General features: G+C 36.1%; 2 protein-coding genes across 3 annotated transcripts; one reads left to right on the forward strand and one right to left on the reverse strand.

The window, feature by feature from the left end:
* Positions 1–649: 649 nt before the first annotated feature.
* On the reverse strand, positions 650–2,587 carry LOC113055195 (probable G-protein coupled receptor 25). The gene has a single exon (XM_026221238.1). It carries the CDS (start codon positions 2,208–2,210, stop codon positions 1,071–1,073), a length of 1,140 nt encoding a protein of 379 aa, XP_026077023.1. The 5' UTR covers positions 2,211–2,587; the 3' UTR covers positions 650–1,070.
* A 5,829-nt stretch (positions 2,588–8,416) lies between these two features.
* Positions 8,417–14,993, forward strand: LOC113055194 (olfactomedin-like protein 3A). Of its 2 annotated transcripts, XM_026221236.1 has the most exons (5): positions 8,417–8,491; positions 9,584–9,717; positions 9,816–10,105; positions 11,871–12,156; positions 13,920–14,993. In XM_026221236.1, the coding sequence occupies exons 2-5, from the start codon at positions 9,597–9,599 to the stop codon at positions 14,702–14,704; spliced, it is 1,482 nt and encodes a 493-aa protein (XP_026077021.1). In that variant the 5' UTR covers positions 8,417–8,491; positions 9,584–9,596; the 3' UTR covers positions 14,705–14,993. The 2 variants fall into 2 exon arrangements, with proteins under 2 accessions (XP_026077021.1, XP_026077022.1); XM_026221237.1 differs by lacking the exon at positions 8,417–8,491 and having other exon boundaries at positions 9,582–9,717.
* Positions 14,994–15,829: the final 836 nt, after the last annotated feature.

A 15,829-nucleotide genomic window follows, 5' to 3' on the forward strand; every position in this document is an offset into this window, starting at 1 on the left:
CATTTTGAGCGGTACATATGAGGGTCATTTAATTTCAAAACTTGCCGTGTGATTCATTTTAGAAGAGCAACTGCAGTGCACCCCACTCATTAACACATACGTACATTTTTTTAGAATAAATCGAAACTTTCATTCTAAAACCATATTCCATCTTCATTTTTTCAGTGATTAAAGTGATGATGACTGATCAGTGCCTTAATTTTGAAGTAGAATACTAAATCATCAAACACTCCAAAGAACGGTAGGCGATTTTGCTGTGTAATAAGAGATAAAGGCTGATAAAATGTTTCTCAAAACTATTTGAATTTAAGAAGAGTTTGCATATATAGTGATTCAAGTTTTATATTTAAGCTATAAAATTGAAAGAGATTATGATAACTGTAATACATACACAAGTAAATCTAAAAAAACTTAACTATTTATTTTAAAGTTGTGTATGGGAATAATGACCATTGATGATGCTTTCTAGATTACTTAAGATTACTGTCAAAATATTTATATAAATACTTTAACTGCTTGCAAATTTTTGAAATGAATCTTCTACACTATGCAATATGTTGACCAACACATAATCCATTTTTATGTAGGAAAGTAAATATGGAAATATTTGGAGCATTGCTCAAGAATTATATAAAATAAAAGCAAAAATATTCACAATATTTTATTACACTGTTATACACAAGTAAATATAAAAAGGAAAGCATTTGTTTTAAAGTTGCTAGAAGAGTACGAACATAATAAAGTCTGAATATTCACAAGTGTCACTAAATTGCTACACAATGACCAAGTACATTAATAATGCTTTATAAATTATTGAATACTGTTAAAATGTGTACATAACAAAATGAATCTTTTACACTACGTGATGTTTGCATAATAAATGTGGGAAATTAAATATAGAAATGAATAGAACATTGCTAAAAAATGTTCACTTTAAATGCTCTAAATTATTCATTAATATCTCATTTTAGCAAATGCTTAAAACTGAAGATCTTAATGTAAGCTTTATATGACCGTTTCACTGATAAAGAGAGAGAGCATTCTGAAAACAGCAAACAGAAAAGCAGGTTTCATTCCTTTATAGTAAATGAGAAAAGCCGTCCACGGGTTGATGTATTTGCAGAATAAGACTCAGATGTGCCATTAGAGAGAGAATTAGAGGAGATGTAAGTCTGTTGCACGTCTCCTTGACCCAGGCAGCTCAGACACATGATTGAAGCTCTTCGCCGGAAATGCTGATCCAAAAACAAGTAGATGGCTGGATTTACACAACTGTTAAGAAAGGCCAGGCAGGAGGACAGTGTCAGTCCATTAAGTACAATCACTTTTGTTTCCCCACTAAGATTTCCTGTGCTCATCATTTCGATGACCTGGATGGTCTTGAACAAATTGAAGGGAAGCCAGGATACCAGAAAGGCCAGAATTATGGCGAACACGATTTTAACTGAATGCCGTCTTCTGGCTTCTGCACGAGAGTTTGCTGCGGTGTGACTGTGACGCCGCAGGTTAACCAAAATTGACCCATAACAGAGGCCGAGAATCAGTACTGGGAGCAGAAAGGTTAAAAATATGGTCAGAAGATTAATTCCTTGGACAGTAGGGGATTTCGGATCCTCCCAACACACGGTCTCATCTTTCAGCTGACGGTACACCAATGATGGAATTCCCAGGAAGAAAGAAATGATCCACACGACGCCACAGGTGATCTGAGCACAGTTACTGCTCCGCAGAAACTTAGAGTCCATGAGACGCACCACAGCCAGGTATCGGTCTACACTCATGCACGTGAGGAAGAAGATGTTTGAAAAGCGGTTGACCGCAATGATGAAGCTGCTGATCTTGCACAAGGTCTCGCCAAAGGGCCACTCACCAGAATGGGCCGAAACCGCCCACAAAGGCAGCGTGAAGACAAACACAAGGTCGGCTAATGCCAGATTAATCACAAAGGTGTCCACAAGCCGTCCATATTTCTTGCGCCGTTTGCCGATGACCAAAATAACAAACAGATTTCCCAAGAAGCCAGTGAGGAACATGATGAAGTACAGCACAGGAATGTAGATATTGGACATGGGCAGCGATATCGAATCATTCTCGTCAGGAGTAAAGTAGTCATAGTCATCTGTGGAGTTCACTGAAAAAGCATGAGTATAGTCATCGGTTGTGGAGCTCGTTTTAACATCAGAGAGTGCCATCTCTGTGCTGCTTGCCATCTGTGCACAAGTGATGGGCAAAGTAGAGAAAACCTATGTCACATGATTCGAAACCACAAACTGCAATAACAGTCTCTCTCTCTTTCTCTCTCTCTCTGTTTCCTTAAAACATTTACATTTATCATAAAGAGATGCATTTTTTTTTTAACTCACAGTTCTGAAATGTGGAATACTGGTATATTGGTATATTTCCATCATGTCAGTATAGATAGAGGGACTTACTGCTAATTGGTCCATGACTATAGTTACTTTTTAAAATCTTGAAAAAGCTTTCCTCAGCAGTTGATGTGAGTATGTGAATGGCAAATGTTTGTCATGGGATCTTTTGTCATGAGAATAAATAATGTTTCATCAGTTCTCTCATAAATGCAAAATCAGTTCCTCTTAGCAAGACTATGAGAAAACCAGCATGCATGCAGCTAAAAAAAGAAGTGAGAAAATGATGTAGTTGCTTAGTAGGATTTATTTTTGTAATTCAACGAAGAACAAGAATGTGAAAGGTCCAGAGCTTTTTTGAGAAATCTTTAGAGCTGTTGTGGTTTCCTTTACAGGGGTACCACACATGTTTTACACTAATCGAAGATATACAAGACAGGATATAAATATTCAATATAGGATTACATTTGTGGCTTTCTGTCACAAAGAAATGAGAAATAAATGAAATGGACACGTAAAGGTGCAGTAGCAGGAAATTTTGAGGGAAAAACGTGTGTTGCGAGGTATGAAACAGCTCACAGTAAAGTTGCTTTCCAACCGAGCAGGTTTCTGTTGGTTAACATTGCGAATGTGGCCAACCTGAACTTGTTGCGAAATGAGTGAGGAAATCTTTTGCTTAAATGTAAGTCAAGTTCTCCCACGAAAAACAACAGTAAATGTAATTACATCTTAGGGCAGGCGAATGAAGAGGTGGCCTCCAGTGTTTTAGTTGTAGTTATACTATTTCTAGTTTCAGATTCCTTAAAAAAATTCTAGTTTATATTTTACTCATGATATCTGTATGCATGTGTACACCCGTTGTATTATTAGGATTTTAAAAAAAAAATTGTTTTGGAAAGGACTGCCTATTGATTTTCCTGTTTTGCACTGTAATTTTCTATCATGCACTGGGTTTAGAGGTGGTTACAAAGCACTTAGAGATGCTGGCACTTAACCTGACGTCTTGAAGATTTCCTGTGCTGATCAGTGTGCAAGTCAGCAGAAAGAAAGCCCCCTCTATCGAAATTCTGCAACACACTGTAAAGACTACATTATTTAAATGATTTTAAATTAAAGTAAATATTAAACTACTCTCTATTTATGACAAAATATCAAACACCGACCGCTTAGATTCCCAGTTTATTAGGGCCAAATGTTTCAATGAAACTGTAAAGCCCCTTTGAAACTATATGTATTGTGAAAAATGAACAAGATGTGAAGCGAATACATTCAAGCATCTAACCTTTGAGTAAATTATAGTGTGCATTCTGTTTTAAGATTCTGTATTCTCAGCCAAAAATAATCTCCATCAAAATAAACTTTCCTTAAGAATTCAGTACAGGGCAAATGCTGTAGAAACGAGCAATAAAAACGATGAATTAGGCTACTTTTAGTATTTAGTACTTTTTAGTACTATTTTACTTCAACACATTATGACTCTCAAGTCTCATCACTTTATATTTTTTTCAATTCTGCAAAACAGACATGACCTTTACACATTTGAAGTTCAAGGCACTCGGTGAAGCACTGAGTGTTAGCTTTGCATTTAGAGGCCAATTGTATTGTCAATTGACATTTTTACTTCTAGCACTGGAAACTTCATGACCTATTTGATGTGCAGATGCATCATTTTTGTGTAGACGATTTTCTGTTCAAACTTTTCTGCATTAGGTATAGACACAATTAATATTTGTAAAGATATTTTAATTATCATATACAAATAAAATGTGAAGTGAATGTAGACATTCAAGTATCTAACCTTTGAATGAACTGCAGTGTGCATGCTGCTTTTAGATGGTGTATTCTCAGCCAAAAATAATCTCCATCAAAATAAAATGTCCATAAGAATTCAGTGCAGGGCGAAGTAACATTGCTGTAGAAACGAGCAATAACAAAACTATGATGAATATGAATTAGGCTACTTTTAGTAAGTAGGCCTATTCTATCACTTGCTACAGAGACATCAATGTAATTTCAATGCAACAGTGTTTGAAAAATTAACTTGGCAAATGAATTCGATCATGTTGAATGAAACTCGCCCACTGTAATTGGGAATAAATCAGTCAGAAATCAGATGAACTCCACGATGTCGCGTTTGGCGCATTTACCACTACAAAGAGCAAATTAAAGGTAGTTTCACTTCCAGTATTCAAAATACAGATTAGGAGCAGTCTATTTTGTCTATTATTTCATATAAATCAAAGGTTCACTTACCTATTAACAGAATTAAGATGGATGAAAGTACCCATGTGCTTACTGCAGTTCACAAAAATACTGGATAGTCATGTTTTATTTCCTTTCGAGCACAAAATACAGTAAATGTGTGTGTGTGTGTGTGTGTGTGTGTGTATATATATATATATATATATATATATACATATATACATATATATATATATATATACATATACATATATATATATATATATATATATATATATACAGTGGAATGCGAATGTTTGGGAAACCGTGGCAGAATTTGAGAAAACTTCATTAAAAAAAAACAATAAGAGAGATCATACTAAATGCATGTTATTTTTTATTTAGTACTGTCCTGAGTAAGATATTGAACATAAAAGATGTTTGCATTTAGTCCACAACACAAAAAATTGCTGAAATTATTAAAATAACCCTATTCAAATGTTTGGGGACCCTTGGTTCATAATACTGTGTGTGGTCACCTGGATTATTTTTATTTTTTTGAGATGGTGGATGAGTCCCTTTTGTTTGGTCTGAACAATTAAAATGAGCACTGTTCTTCAGAAAAATCTTTCAGGTCCTGCAGATTCTTCAGTTTTCCAGCTTCTTTCACATATTTGAACCTTTTCCAGCAGTGACTGTATGATTTTGAGATACATCTTTTCACACTGAGGACAATTGAGGCACTCAAACACAACTATTAAAAAGGTTCAAAGTTTCACTGATGCTTCAGAAGGAGACAAGATGCATTAAGAGTCGGGGGGTGAAAACTTTTGAACACGATGAAGATGTCCAAATATTTCTTATTTTGTCGAAATATATATATATTTTCCATTTAGTTCTGCCCTTCGTAAGCAACAGAAGATAGTTGTATTCCCGGAACACAAATTAAGTACAATTTACCTGGATCTTCAAATTCCAAAAGTTTTCACCCCCGGCTCTTAATGCATCATGTTTCTTTCAGGAGCATCAGTGAATGTTTGAACCTTTTTAAATAGTTGTGTTTGAGTCCCTCAATTGTCCTCAGTGGAAAAAAAAGTGGATCTTAAAATCAAACTGCTGAGTTACTCGGTGGAGCACTAACTGCTAACTTTGAATTTAGAGGCTGATTTTATTGTCAAATTTACATTTTTTTTCTAGTTTTAGTTTCTGTTCTCTTTCTGCATTAGGTAGAGACAAAATTGATAATATATTTATAAAAATATTTTAAATATTCCTTAAGCATTAATAATACAATTCCGCTTTTTTTGGGGGCTATTTTCAAAAAAGTATGGTCCTAACAGAGTTGTTGGGCTCTATAGGTTTAGAGAATATCATTATTTCACGTTAAAGCATAGTTCCTTAACATCTTGTATTCTTTCATCTAGCCCTTTGGGCCTCTATAACAAGGGCTTTGTACTGGGTAAAGGGTAGACTTCTATATCCAGAGCCTCGATGTTATATTGTAGCAAGCAAGTCACTGAGGGAACGTGAAGATCTTTGAACAAACCACGGTTGCATTTCCTCAGGCGGTCACTTCTGTGAAGAATTATCAGGTAACAAGCAAAGAGAGAGTTATCTATTGTCAGTGTAATTGGGATAGGAAGTGCAGAAAATACCCGACTGACCAAAAAGAACTTTCTCACACTTATCTCTTTTTTTCTGCAATAATGAGTTGTTTATGCACTGTTGAAAAGAACAGTATATGCTGGTTAGGTATGTTTTGATGCTGGGATGCTGGTACTTTGCTGGTTTACACTGGTCCTTTTGCAGGTTTATACTGGTAATGTCCTGGCAAAGGACCCGCATAAACCAGCAAAGGACCAGCATAAACCAGCATCCCAGCATCAAAACATACGTAAGCAGCATATGTTGTTTTTTTCAGCAGGGTGAAAAATCTGTTGCTAGTCTCAGAAGAGAGAGGAACTCAATCTAAATGTTAAATCTAGATTTTTGAGTTCAGAAGTGATTATGTATGCACTGATAGCCATGTGAACAAATGCAGAAAATGCAAACTCAACAGGAAACGTGCATAGTAGTACACTATGTGAGCTGTAGAAAACAGAAATCAGAATTTAAGTAATATTGGCCTCTGGTGGTGAGAAGTCGACAGAACATATTTGCCTGTGTTAGTAAGATTGGATTCAATGATTTTCAATGCTATTTTAAAGCAAATAATTTTCCCTGCTGAAAAAAATAAACAGCTAAAACCAGCTTAAGCTAGTTGGCTGGTTTCAAACTCTCCTGACACGTTTCGACAAGGCTCACGAGTTTAACAGGGCAGTTGATGAGAGCTGTGTGAGAGGTTTTCTTTGTGCACACATTCAAAGGGCACACACAGACAGCCACATCTCACACAGCGCGTCAATACTTAATTGACTTCTCTGTTTCTCTACCTGAAAACTTATTTTAGACATGGAAAACCTGAAAAGCACCAACGAGACTGCACTCCCCCCCCCCCAAATATTAAATAAAATTACTAATACTTATAGGGGAGAGTGGGGCAAGATACTTATGTGGTCCTCAAAAAAAATAACGCAGAAGATCCTATCCAAATGAAAATATTCCTATAATTTAAAAAGATCAAAATGTAACTAATGTTCTAAAAATATGGTTTCTCAAAAAAATTAAAAAAGTTCCCATGCATGGCTCAGTTTGCTCTGGGTTTTGGGGTAAGTTGACCCGAGTTAGTAGGTAAGATGCACCTTCTGGGTGTAAAATTACCATCTGACCAAATCAGATTCAAACCCATGTGAAATAAATAACAATTTAAATGACAACTAATTTAATATTTTCCTTTTACAAACAGTCATATTTCTTTTCATAAAGTTAAATTTAACAACATTTCAAAAAACACATTGTAGTTTAAATTTCGGTATTTATTTGTTTGCATTTCTGAAACAATATGCTTAACAACAAAGTTAGGGTTAGTCTATAGACTAGTCTATAGTCCCTCACGTTTTATTACAGATGCGCACACTTTATTCCACATCTTCTGAACTGTTGATAACAAACACCTGTTTACCCCCATTGAAGGCTTGGAGGAGCAAGGACAATTTTTAATATAACTTCGATTGGATTATTGTGAAAGAAGAAAGTCATGTACACCTAAGATGAATCGAGGGTGAGTAGAAGATGGACAAAATTTAATTCTCGGGTGAACTAACCCTTTAAAGCTCAAATTTTAAATTTGCCCCGATTGCTCTTATAAATTAAATGCATTTACAGTAAAAGTAAACTTTCTCCACTCACTTTTCAATGCATTAATTGTGATGTAAAACAAAAATATACTACAAATAATCACAGCTCTCTAATCTGTACTGAAACTAAAAAAAGAGGAAGAAGAAGTAAAAAACGGCACTCTAACCACAGAGTGGTTAACAGATTGCTATCAGGAAGAAAACATAATTCCCATACCAGAGTGCAAAGAAGTAACGAGAGGCCCAAGGCCATCTCAAACATTTCTCATACAAGATGGAGGCAGTAGTGATGTTTCTCTTGTTTTAGATTAGTTTTTTACAGCCTCCTAAGCTTTTTCACTGGATTTAGTGCAAGAATTGCAAGAAATGCAAACTAGTTGAAGAAGTTCTGTAGGCAGACTGTCTGAACTAAGGAGTCTATGCTGATCCCACAACACACTCAATTCAGAAACGTATTCTGACTTCACTATCTCAGGCGTTATGCATTTCGCTCATTGATTGTGAACATTTCTTGCAATTTGAGAGAAATTCTTTATTTGGCCTAATAATACAGCAGAGTTTAAGGAAACCTTAACATTAATTTTTCTTTACTTAGAGCAGAAATGTATATGTTATGTTTGTTTTACTTTCTGCCCCCAAATCAGGAAGAGGATCTCCTATGCACTTCACCACCTGATGCTGCATGCTAATACTGTGTGCCTCCTAGTGGTAAACTAATTTTTCTTTCTTTTTTCTTTTTTCCTGGTAAAACAAAATCAGCATTTAAAGTAGTAGATTTAATTATTTCATTTTAACCCAATAAAGCATCTAAATGATCAACATAATAAAAAACTTTGCTGAAAAACCTTGTTCGCAGTCTACTAGCCATCAGATTGATAGTTCTTCTAACATTTGGTTGTTAGTTAATTGATAGCATTTTTAGCAAGTAAAAAGCCTTTTAGTATAATTCGACAACTGTCCTCCTTCAGATCATGTACACATGGTGACGTTTACAGGTTTTTACAGAAGTAAAAATAATAGTAACTCTTATATTGTTGTAATATTTCAAGATGAACACTTACTGTACTGAAACAATTAATGTGTACTTGATTATTCATGCATTATTTAATCATGTTAAAACGTGAGCATCAAATATGATAAATCAGACTTTTGAGAAATGTTTTTTTTTCTCTACATCTCTCAATCATCATTGTCTTCCATTGCATTGTGTTTTGCCCATAATTAGAACAAAGAATTTAAAACAATCTTTATAGCATTCAAAACATATTATATGCAGATAGAGAGTCACAACTGATATTCATATGTATTTTCTATGTAATTAGTCTCCTATATTGTTATAAAGATCTCATTGATTTACAAGTTTTCAGAATTCCATCTTATGACCATATAAATATCAGCAGCCATATTTTTTCCTCCTCACATATGAGTTCCACATTGTCACTGTATCATACTGTTTGAGCCATATACGTATACGTGTTCCATAAATGTAAAAGAAAAGATTAATATTTTTCTGACAATTATTTAACATCATGTTTTATAGGTTTAAGAACATTAATGTTGCTTAAAAAGGACCATGCAAGATTTCTGATATCAAAATTGTGCATACTTACCCTTTATATTTCAATTCTTGATTCCTGAGGCAGTGACATTTTCGCCCACTTTAAATTTCAATCATATTTCACCACAGACCAAAAGAGCCACAAGCAAACCATTATCTATGATTGTTTCAACATGTTCCTACACTTTGACTGATCACTGTGAATGATCTTCATGAATTTCATTCTCCTTGGACTGAAACAGTGCCTGCAGCTCCATGGTTTACACTAGACTCAAATGTGAGTCAGTGACGGGAAATTGTCTAGTGTTATGCAACAGACTGAATGTGAGCCGTGCTGTTCATCCAAAGAAATTAAAGCTGAAGAAGAACAAAAAGGGTAAGAAAATCAGTAAATACTATCTTTACTGTCTAACTGGACTGAAATATGAATAAAATAATACTGTCCGGTCATTAGTAGTTTTTGTGTTTTACCAGAAAAGGAACTGGAGGTCATTCAGCTCTCCATAGAAAGAGCTGCTCCAGATGTGTTAGGCTCCTCCTCTCGCTCTGCTCTTTCTCTAAACATTCCAGCCAACTCAGTGCCTCTGCATGAGGGCTTTTCCACTCCACCTAACATACGCACATACTCAGTGTTTCTAAAGCAGTCTCCTCCGGTCTTTAAGATGAGAGACATCCAGCTCCTTGTCCTCATTCTCTCTGGCCTGGTGGGGGCTCAGCAGCAGGCCCTTATGGACTACTTGGAGAGAAGACTCCTTGCTATTGAGGTAAGAACAACAATGCTCTCCATTCCATCGATCTCCACTCTGGCATCCAGATACAGGCTGGCATAGAGGTTTGAGAAGAGTGAAGCATAGAGTAAAACAACAGACAGAGTTTTGGATGAATTGTGAATTTATGTATATGGTAGTTACTTGTTAGATCTTGTAAAATTTTGTCGTTTAGGTTCTGTTAGGTATATATATATGCAAAACAGGTCCAAAAGTCCGACATAGTGCTGGATAAAAAAGGTTCCTAGTGGTACTATTTATAGCTAAATTTGTCATACATGCACACTATAATGCTTCCTTTATGCTTTCACTCTGTTCCCATTGCCAGGATTCTTTCTCTTTGAGTCGGTCACTCGATCTCCCTCTGTGTTTTGGATTAGGCCACATGAAGGACATTTTCTCCAGTTTTTACTCTGTGCTGACTCTGCAAGTGCAGTTCTTCTCAGACAAGTCATTGTGTGTGATTATGCTAAAACACACCTTTCTGCTTCTTTCCTTCCACTGAGTCACAAATTAAATAAATTAAATAAATAAATAATAATTGATGCGCAAATGATGCTGTTCCAATATCAAAGTCCTCATGAATTCCAGCAGCTGTCAGGGGAGGGTTTACATTTGAATAATTTACACTCATGAGGCTGCCTGAATCAGCATTTACATTGCTCGAGTTCACAGTCATAAATGTATGATTGCTTAAAGCATGCATGTGCATAAAAGCCATCTGAAATCAATGTCTGCATAATGTCAGTCAAGTCAAATTTATTTATATAGCACTTTCAACAATACGGGTTGTTTTAAAGCAGCTTTACAGAAAATCATAATGTTAATGTTTATAATATATTCTCATTTCTTTCACATTCAGCAGATAAGAAATGGGCAATTGTTTATTTTACTTTTCGTGAAGATACAAGAAATCCAGCAGCTGAGACTTGCTATATTATATTTATCTGCCCCAGACAAGACAACATGTATGGATATAAAGTTGGAACTTTATGTAAAGAGCTGGGTGATAAAATAATTATAGTCTGTGATGATGTAAACAAAAAAATCTAACAGCTGGGATTTGAAATATAGGCAAGTATATATATTGCTTTTTGTAGGTATACTATATTTACACAGATAAATTAGGATATACTATAAATCCAACTTTAAATATATCACTGGGCAATAATATACTTTACATTTTTGTGATGATATAAAAAAAAATATCAAGCTGCTCTGATTTGTTATATAGTTGATATAATTTTATGTGAGTATACGTATGCCGATAAAGATATGCATGTATACATATATTTCAGACAGGAACTCTTTGGCAAGTTTACTTGAGTTTATTGAACAGCATTTATGGGAGGGTGGGTTGCGAGCCGTTGAGCATACTTAATGAGCAGTGGTGCCACGTATATATATATGTCCCGTCGCTAATAGGAGAGTGGTAGTGATTGGAGCGATGACAGCTGACCGCATCAGCTGGTCACAGCCTATGCCTCCATGGCCTGACTGAACTAACGCTGCGCTCGATATATATATATATATATGCACATTCAAGTATACTATAGCAATGGGCCGCAATCACCATAGCATTGTGGTGATGACTTTTAACCAGAAGAACAACTCACATTTAATTTGAAACAAATTGCTAGCCTTCACTTCATCTTATTGTATGATAGATGGCAATTTCACAAGACATGTTTATAGCTGATTAATTCAAATCTCTTTTACTGAGGCTCTTGAGACTTGTTTTTGTTTATTTCTCTATTGGAAGGATCGCATCTCCTTGTGGCATGAGCAGACCAGCCGCTACGCTTCAGAGCTGCGCGAGTTCAAGCAGCAGATGGTGGCACAGCTAGAGGGCCTGGACAAGAGCAAGGAGGCGCTGCAGAGCGAGTTGGACACAGTGGGTACACGCGTAGACCGCGTGGAGAGAGAGATGGACTACCTCGAAACACAGAATGGAGTGCAGCCTTGCGTGGATGTGGATGACAAGCTGGTGGAGCAGCAGGTGACGGTTGTCAAGGAGAGGAATAAAGCCAAGTACGCTAAGCTCACAGGTAAAGAGCTTTAGGTAACATTACACAGGCTTAGATACTATTAATGCATGCCTTGCAGCATGATGGTACCATAGCTGGTTCATTTAACATATCCAGTACTGCGAAAAGTTTTATTTAATCTTTTAAATCAGTTTTATTTCAATTCCTGAAAAAGACTAATAGTTTTAGTTAAAAACAACAAACTGTGACAGAGTAAAAAAAAAAAATCTAGAAAATGAAGAGGAAAATATAGCTAACTTTTGAAAGTGCCTGCTACACTTCATATATTCAGTTAAAGAAGCTCATGATGAAGCAGCTTCTGGGGGTAAGTGGCACGAGAATGACAGAGAAGCAATTAAATCAGATGAAGCTCTGAGCTATTATAACTTGACAGACTTTAATACATAATGCATTAAATAGTGGGTCTAATCTTCCTAAAGTCTTCATTTAGAAAAGCACTTAGAGGTAGTAAATAAAATGTATTATTATTCCATCATTGAGAGAGACAGTAATTATACTGCTGGAGGACAAATCATGATACTTTCCGTATAGCGTCTCTACACTTCAGCAGCTCTGTATTGTCTTTTCATAGCAAAACGCCTCCAATCTGATTAACCCAGGCTGTCATTATTGTACCGTGCATTCCAATTAGGGTTTAGTGTTAAACCAGACTTTATTGGAAAGCACATAGCAATTAATATCATGAGGAAGGGGTGCACTTTGAAACGGATTGGTAAAGGGCAATACTGGTATTCTAAATCCAGCAAGAGACAGACCGCACTGAATATTTGATGATTCACATGATGGAAAGTAACTGAAGGAAGAATTTGTTTGCCATTGGGGTGTTAATTTACTACTAACCAAAGAACCATGCTTCAATGACAAGCTGCGCATGAAAATCGCAGCCTTTGCCAAATCACGACTGCAGTTTAATTTCGATTAATCGTGCAGCATAGTTTTCGGATATGGAAATAATAACACAGAAATCGGATTCGGAGCAATAGGATCCCAGCAGCCAAATACAGTAAACTTGCAGCTGTCTGTCAAACAACAAAAGAAAAAGAAAAATCTGCTCTTGAATGAATTTTCTTTGTAGCTTTATTACAAATCAATGTATATTTAATTCATGAAGAGTATGCAGTGTTTCAGATTTACATTTGATACAGTTTCTGTATTAATCCTTATACTAGAATGCTACTGTAAAATGTATCTAATATACTATAGGCCTACCTGAAAGTTAAAGCACTGTATATTTAATTTGCATCTTTTGTTATATTTTATTTATAGTTCTTATTTTTAATAACAAAAATAACTAATTGGTGTCCACCCCTAGTTTCAAGGGTTTTTGTTTACCTGGATGTTCTTGATGTTAGGTCTTGGGCTGAAATAACTATATATTACCCAGCTGAGTGAATAGTTTTTGATATTTAAATAGAGGCCTTAATTCTGTTTGTTTGTTTGTTTACATTGATGTTTATATTACATTTTCAGATTTTAGACATTGCCTTTTAATGTAATGCTTAAACACTGCTCGTCGCTTTCAGAAGTTGTAGTGATGCTTTCTTTTCCAAGAAAGAATGTAAAAAAGATATATTGGTTATATAATTTTTCTATATTTTTCAATATAATTTAAATCGACTTCACACACTTAAAGCAATATTGCACTGCATATAGAATATCGCACTGTTTAACGGGGTTCACATATTGCATTTTTCTTCAATATCGCACAGTCCTTGTTATTTCAGGCAAAAATGTACATTATTTTGACTTTTCTTTATGTTTAGACTGCAGTGACATGATCTCCAGCATCAAAGGCATGAAGATTCTCAAACGAGTGGGTGGCGCTAAGGGAATGTGGACCAAAGATATGGGAAGGGGCACTGGGAAGGTGTACATCTTAAATGGGACTGAGGATAATACAGTGTATGAATTTGGTACAGTCCGTGAATTCACTTCCTCCCAAGGCACTTCTGCGGCCACCAGCATCCAGCTCCCTTCGTCCTGGGGTGGTATGGGTCATGCCATCTACAACAACCGGCTGTACTATCTGAAGAAGGGTGAGGAGATGAAACTAATGAAGTTTGATCTTCAGAAGAACATAGTTACAGACAGTGCCGTGTTTCCAGCTAAAAACCATCTCCCAGTGTACAGCCTGAATCCAGAGACCTTCATCGATTTAGCAGTTGATGAAGAGGGTCTGTGGGCTATCTATGCCACTCAGGAGAATGAGAGGTACATCTCTTTGGCCAAGATAGACTCTAAAACACTAGACATTGAGCAGATGTGGGACACTCCTTGTGTGAGGGAGAACGCAGAGGCAGCATTCGTCATCTGCGGTACCGTCTACGTGGTCTACAATTCCAAACTTCCAAGCCGCTCTCGAATTCAGTGCGTGTTTGACGTTAGTGACATGGTCACAAATGATGACGCTCCACATGTACACTTTCCCAAACGATACGGCACTCATGCCAGTATCAAATACAGCCCAGTGGAGCAGCTGCTCTATGCTTGGGACGATGGCTATCAAATCCTCTACAAACTTCAAATGAAAAAGAAGCTGGAGGTGTAAAAGTTGTACTGAAGCCTGAAGAAAGCAGAGCTGGAGAGAAAATGCCCATGTTATTGGCTTACTTTATCTTATGCAAACCAGCTGGGTCACACATCAATATGTTGAGCTTTGTAGTTACAAAGAGAGCACAACATATGATTGATTTAACACAGGTTCAATTGTTTACTAGAGATTAATGTACTGGGCTCAAGAAGACCCATTTTAACTTTGTTTGCCAGGAGCAGAACAAATAAAATGATTTTATATATTATGTTGACATGAAATGTGCTGGTAATAAATAATTTTACAAACACTTTAATTTTACTGTTAATAAGTCATTGCAACAGTACTTATATAGGCCTACTTGCAATATTCACAACTACATAACACTGATATATCTAAAAAATTATGTTGTTATCTACTCTAATTGGGTTTATATTTAGTTACTATTTTTTTAATAATCTTACCTGTTACATGATCTTACCTAATCTTAAAGCTTCCGCTAAAAGGGAGAAATAGTCCAATTTGATATTTATTGTACTTAAAACCTAGCACCAAGACGAACTCTGCAGCAATATTACAGTATGAAGCCCTTTGAGGTCATTTTCACTAAAACCGATATGACGTGTAATACGAAAAATACGAAGTGCGTGAGGAAAAATAGTAAAAGTATTAAACGAAATGTAACGTTAATGATGGCGACTTATCTGACATATATGCATCATAGACAGTAAAAGAAATGAACACAGCGACCCCATTGGAACTCAGTTGAGACAAGTGAAACCCATTGTTAGCGTTTTTTAGCACTTCCGTTTCTGACGCGCAGACTCAAACTAAGCTTGATGACGTCAGCAACCTGTCTGACAGATGGAAATCTTCTAGTAGCTGTGCGTGCAAACTGCCATCGTTAATCTTGTAGAGACGGCGAGATTGAGCGGGGAGTTCTTTGACGTGAGTTAGCAGGAGTAAGTATTCTGATTAATTATTTTGTATAGTATTTTAAAATGTAACGCCAGTACGCCATATTAAGTTAATTGCCTGCGAGCTTCTCCTCCTGTCTGTACGGTAATGCGACAGAGAGTCGAGTGGTTATGACACAATCGTTAGCCTATTTTTACAAAAACTGTTTCTACGGGGCCATAATGT

This window comes from Carassius auratus, chromosome 36 (assembly GCF_003368295.1).
Source record: "Carassius auratus strain Wakin chromosome 36, ASM336829v1, whole genome shotgun sequence".
Lineage (NCBI taxonomy): Eukaryota > Metazoa > Chordata > Actinopteri > Cypriniformes > Cyprinidae > Carassius > Carassius auratus.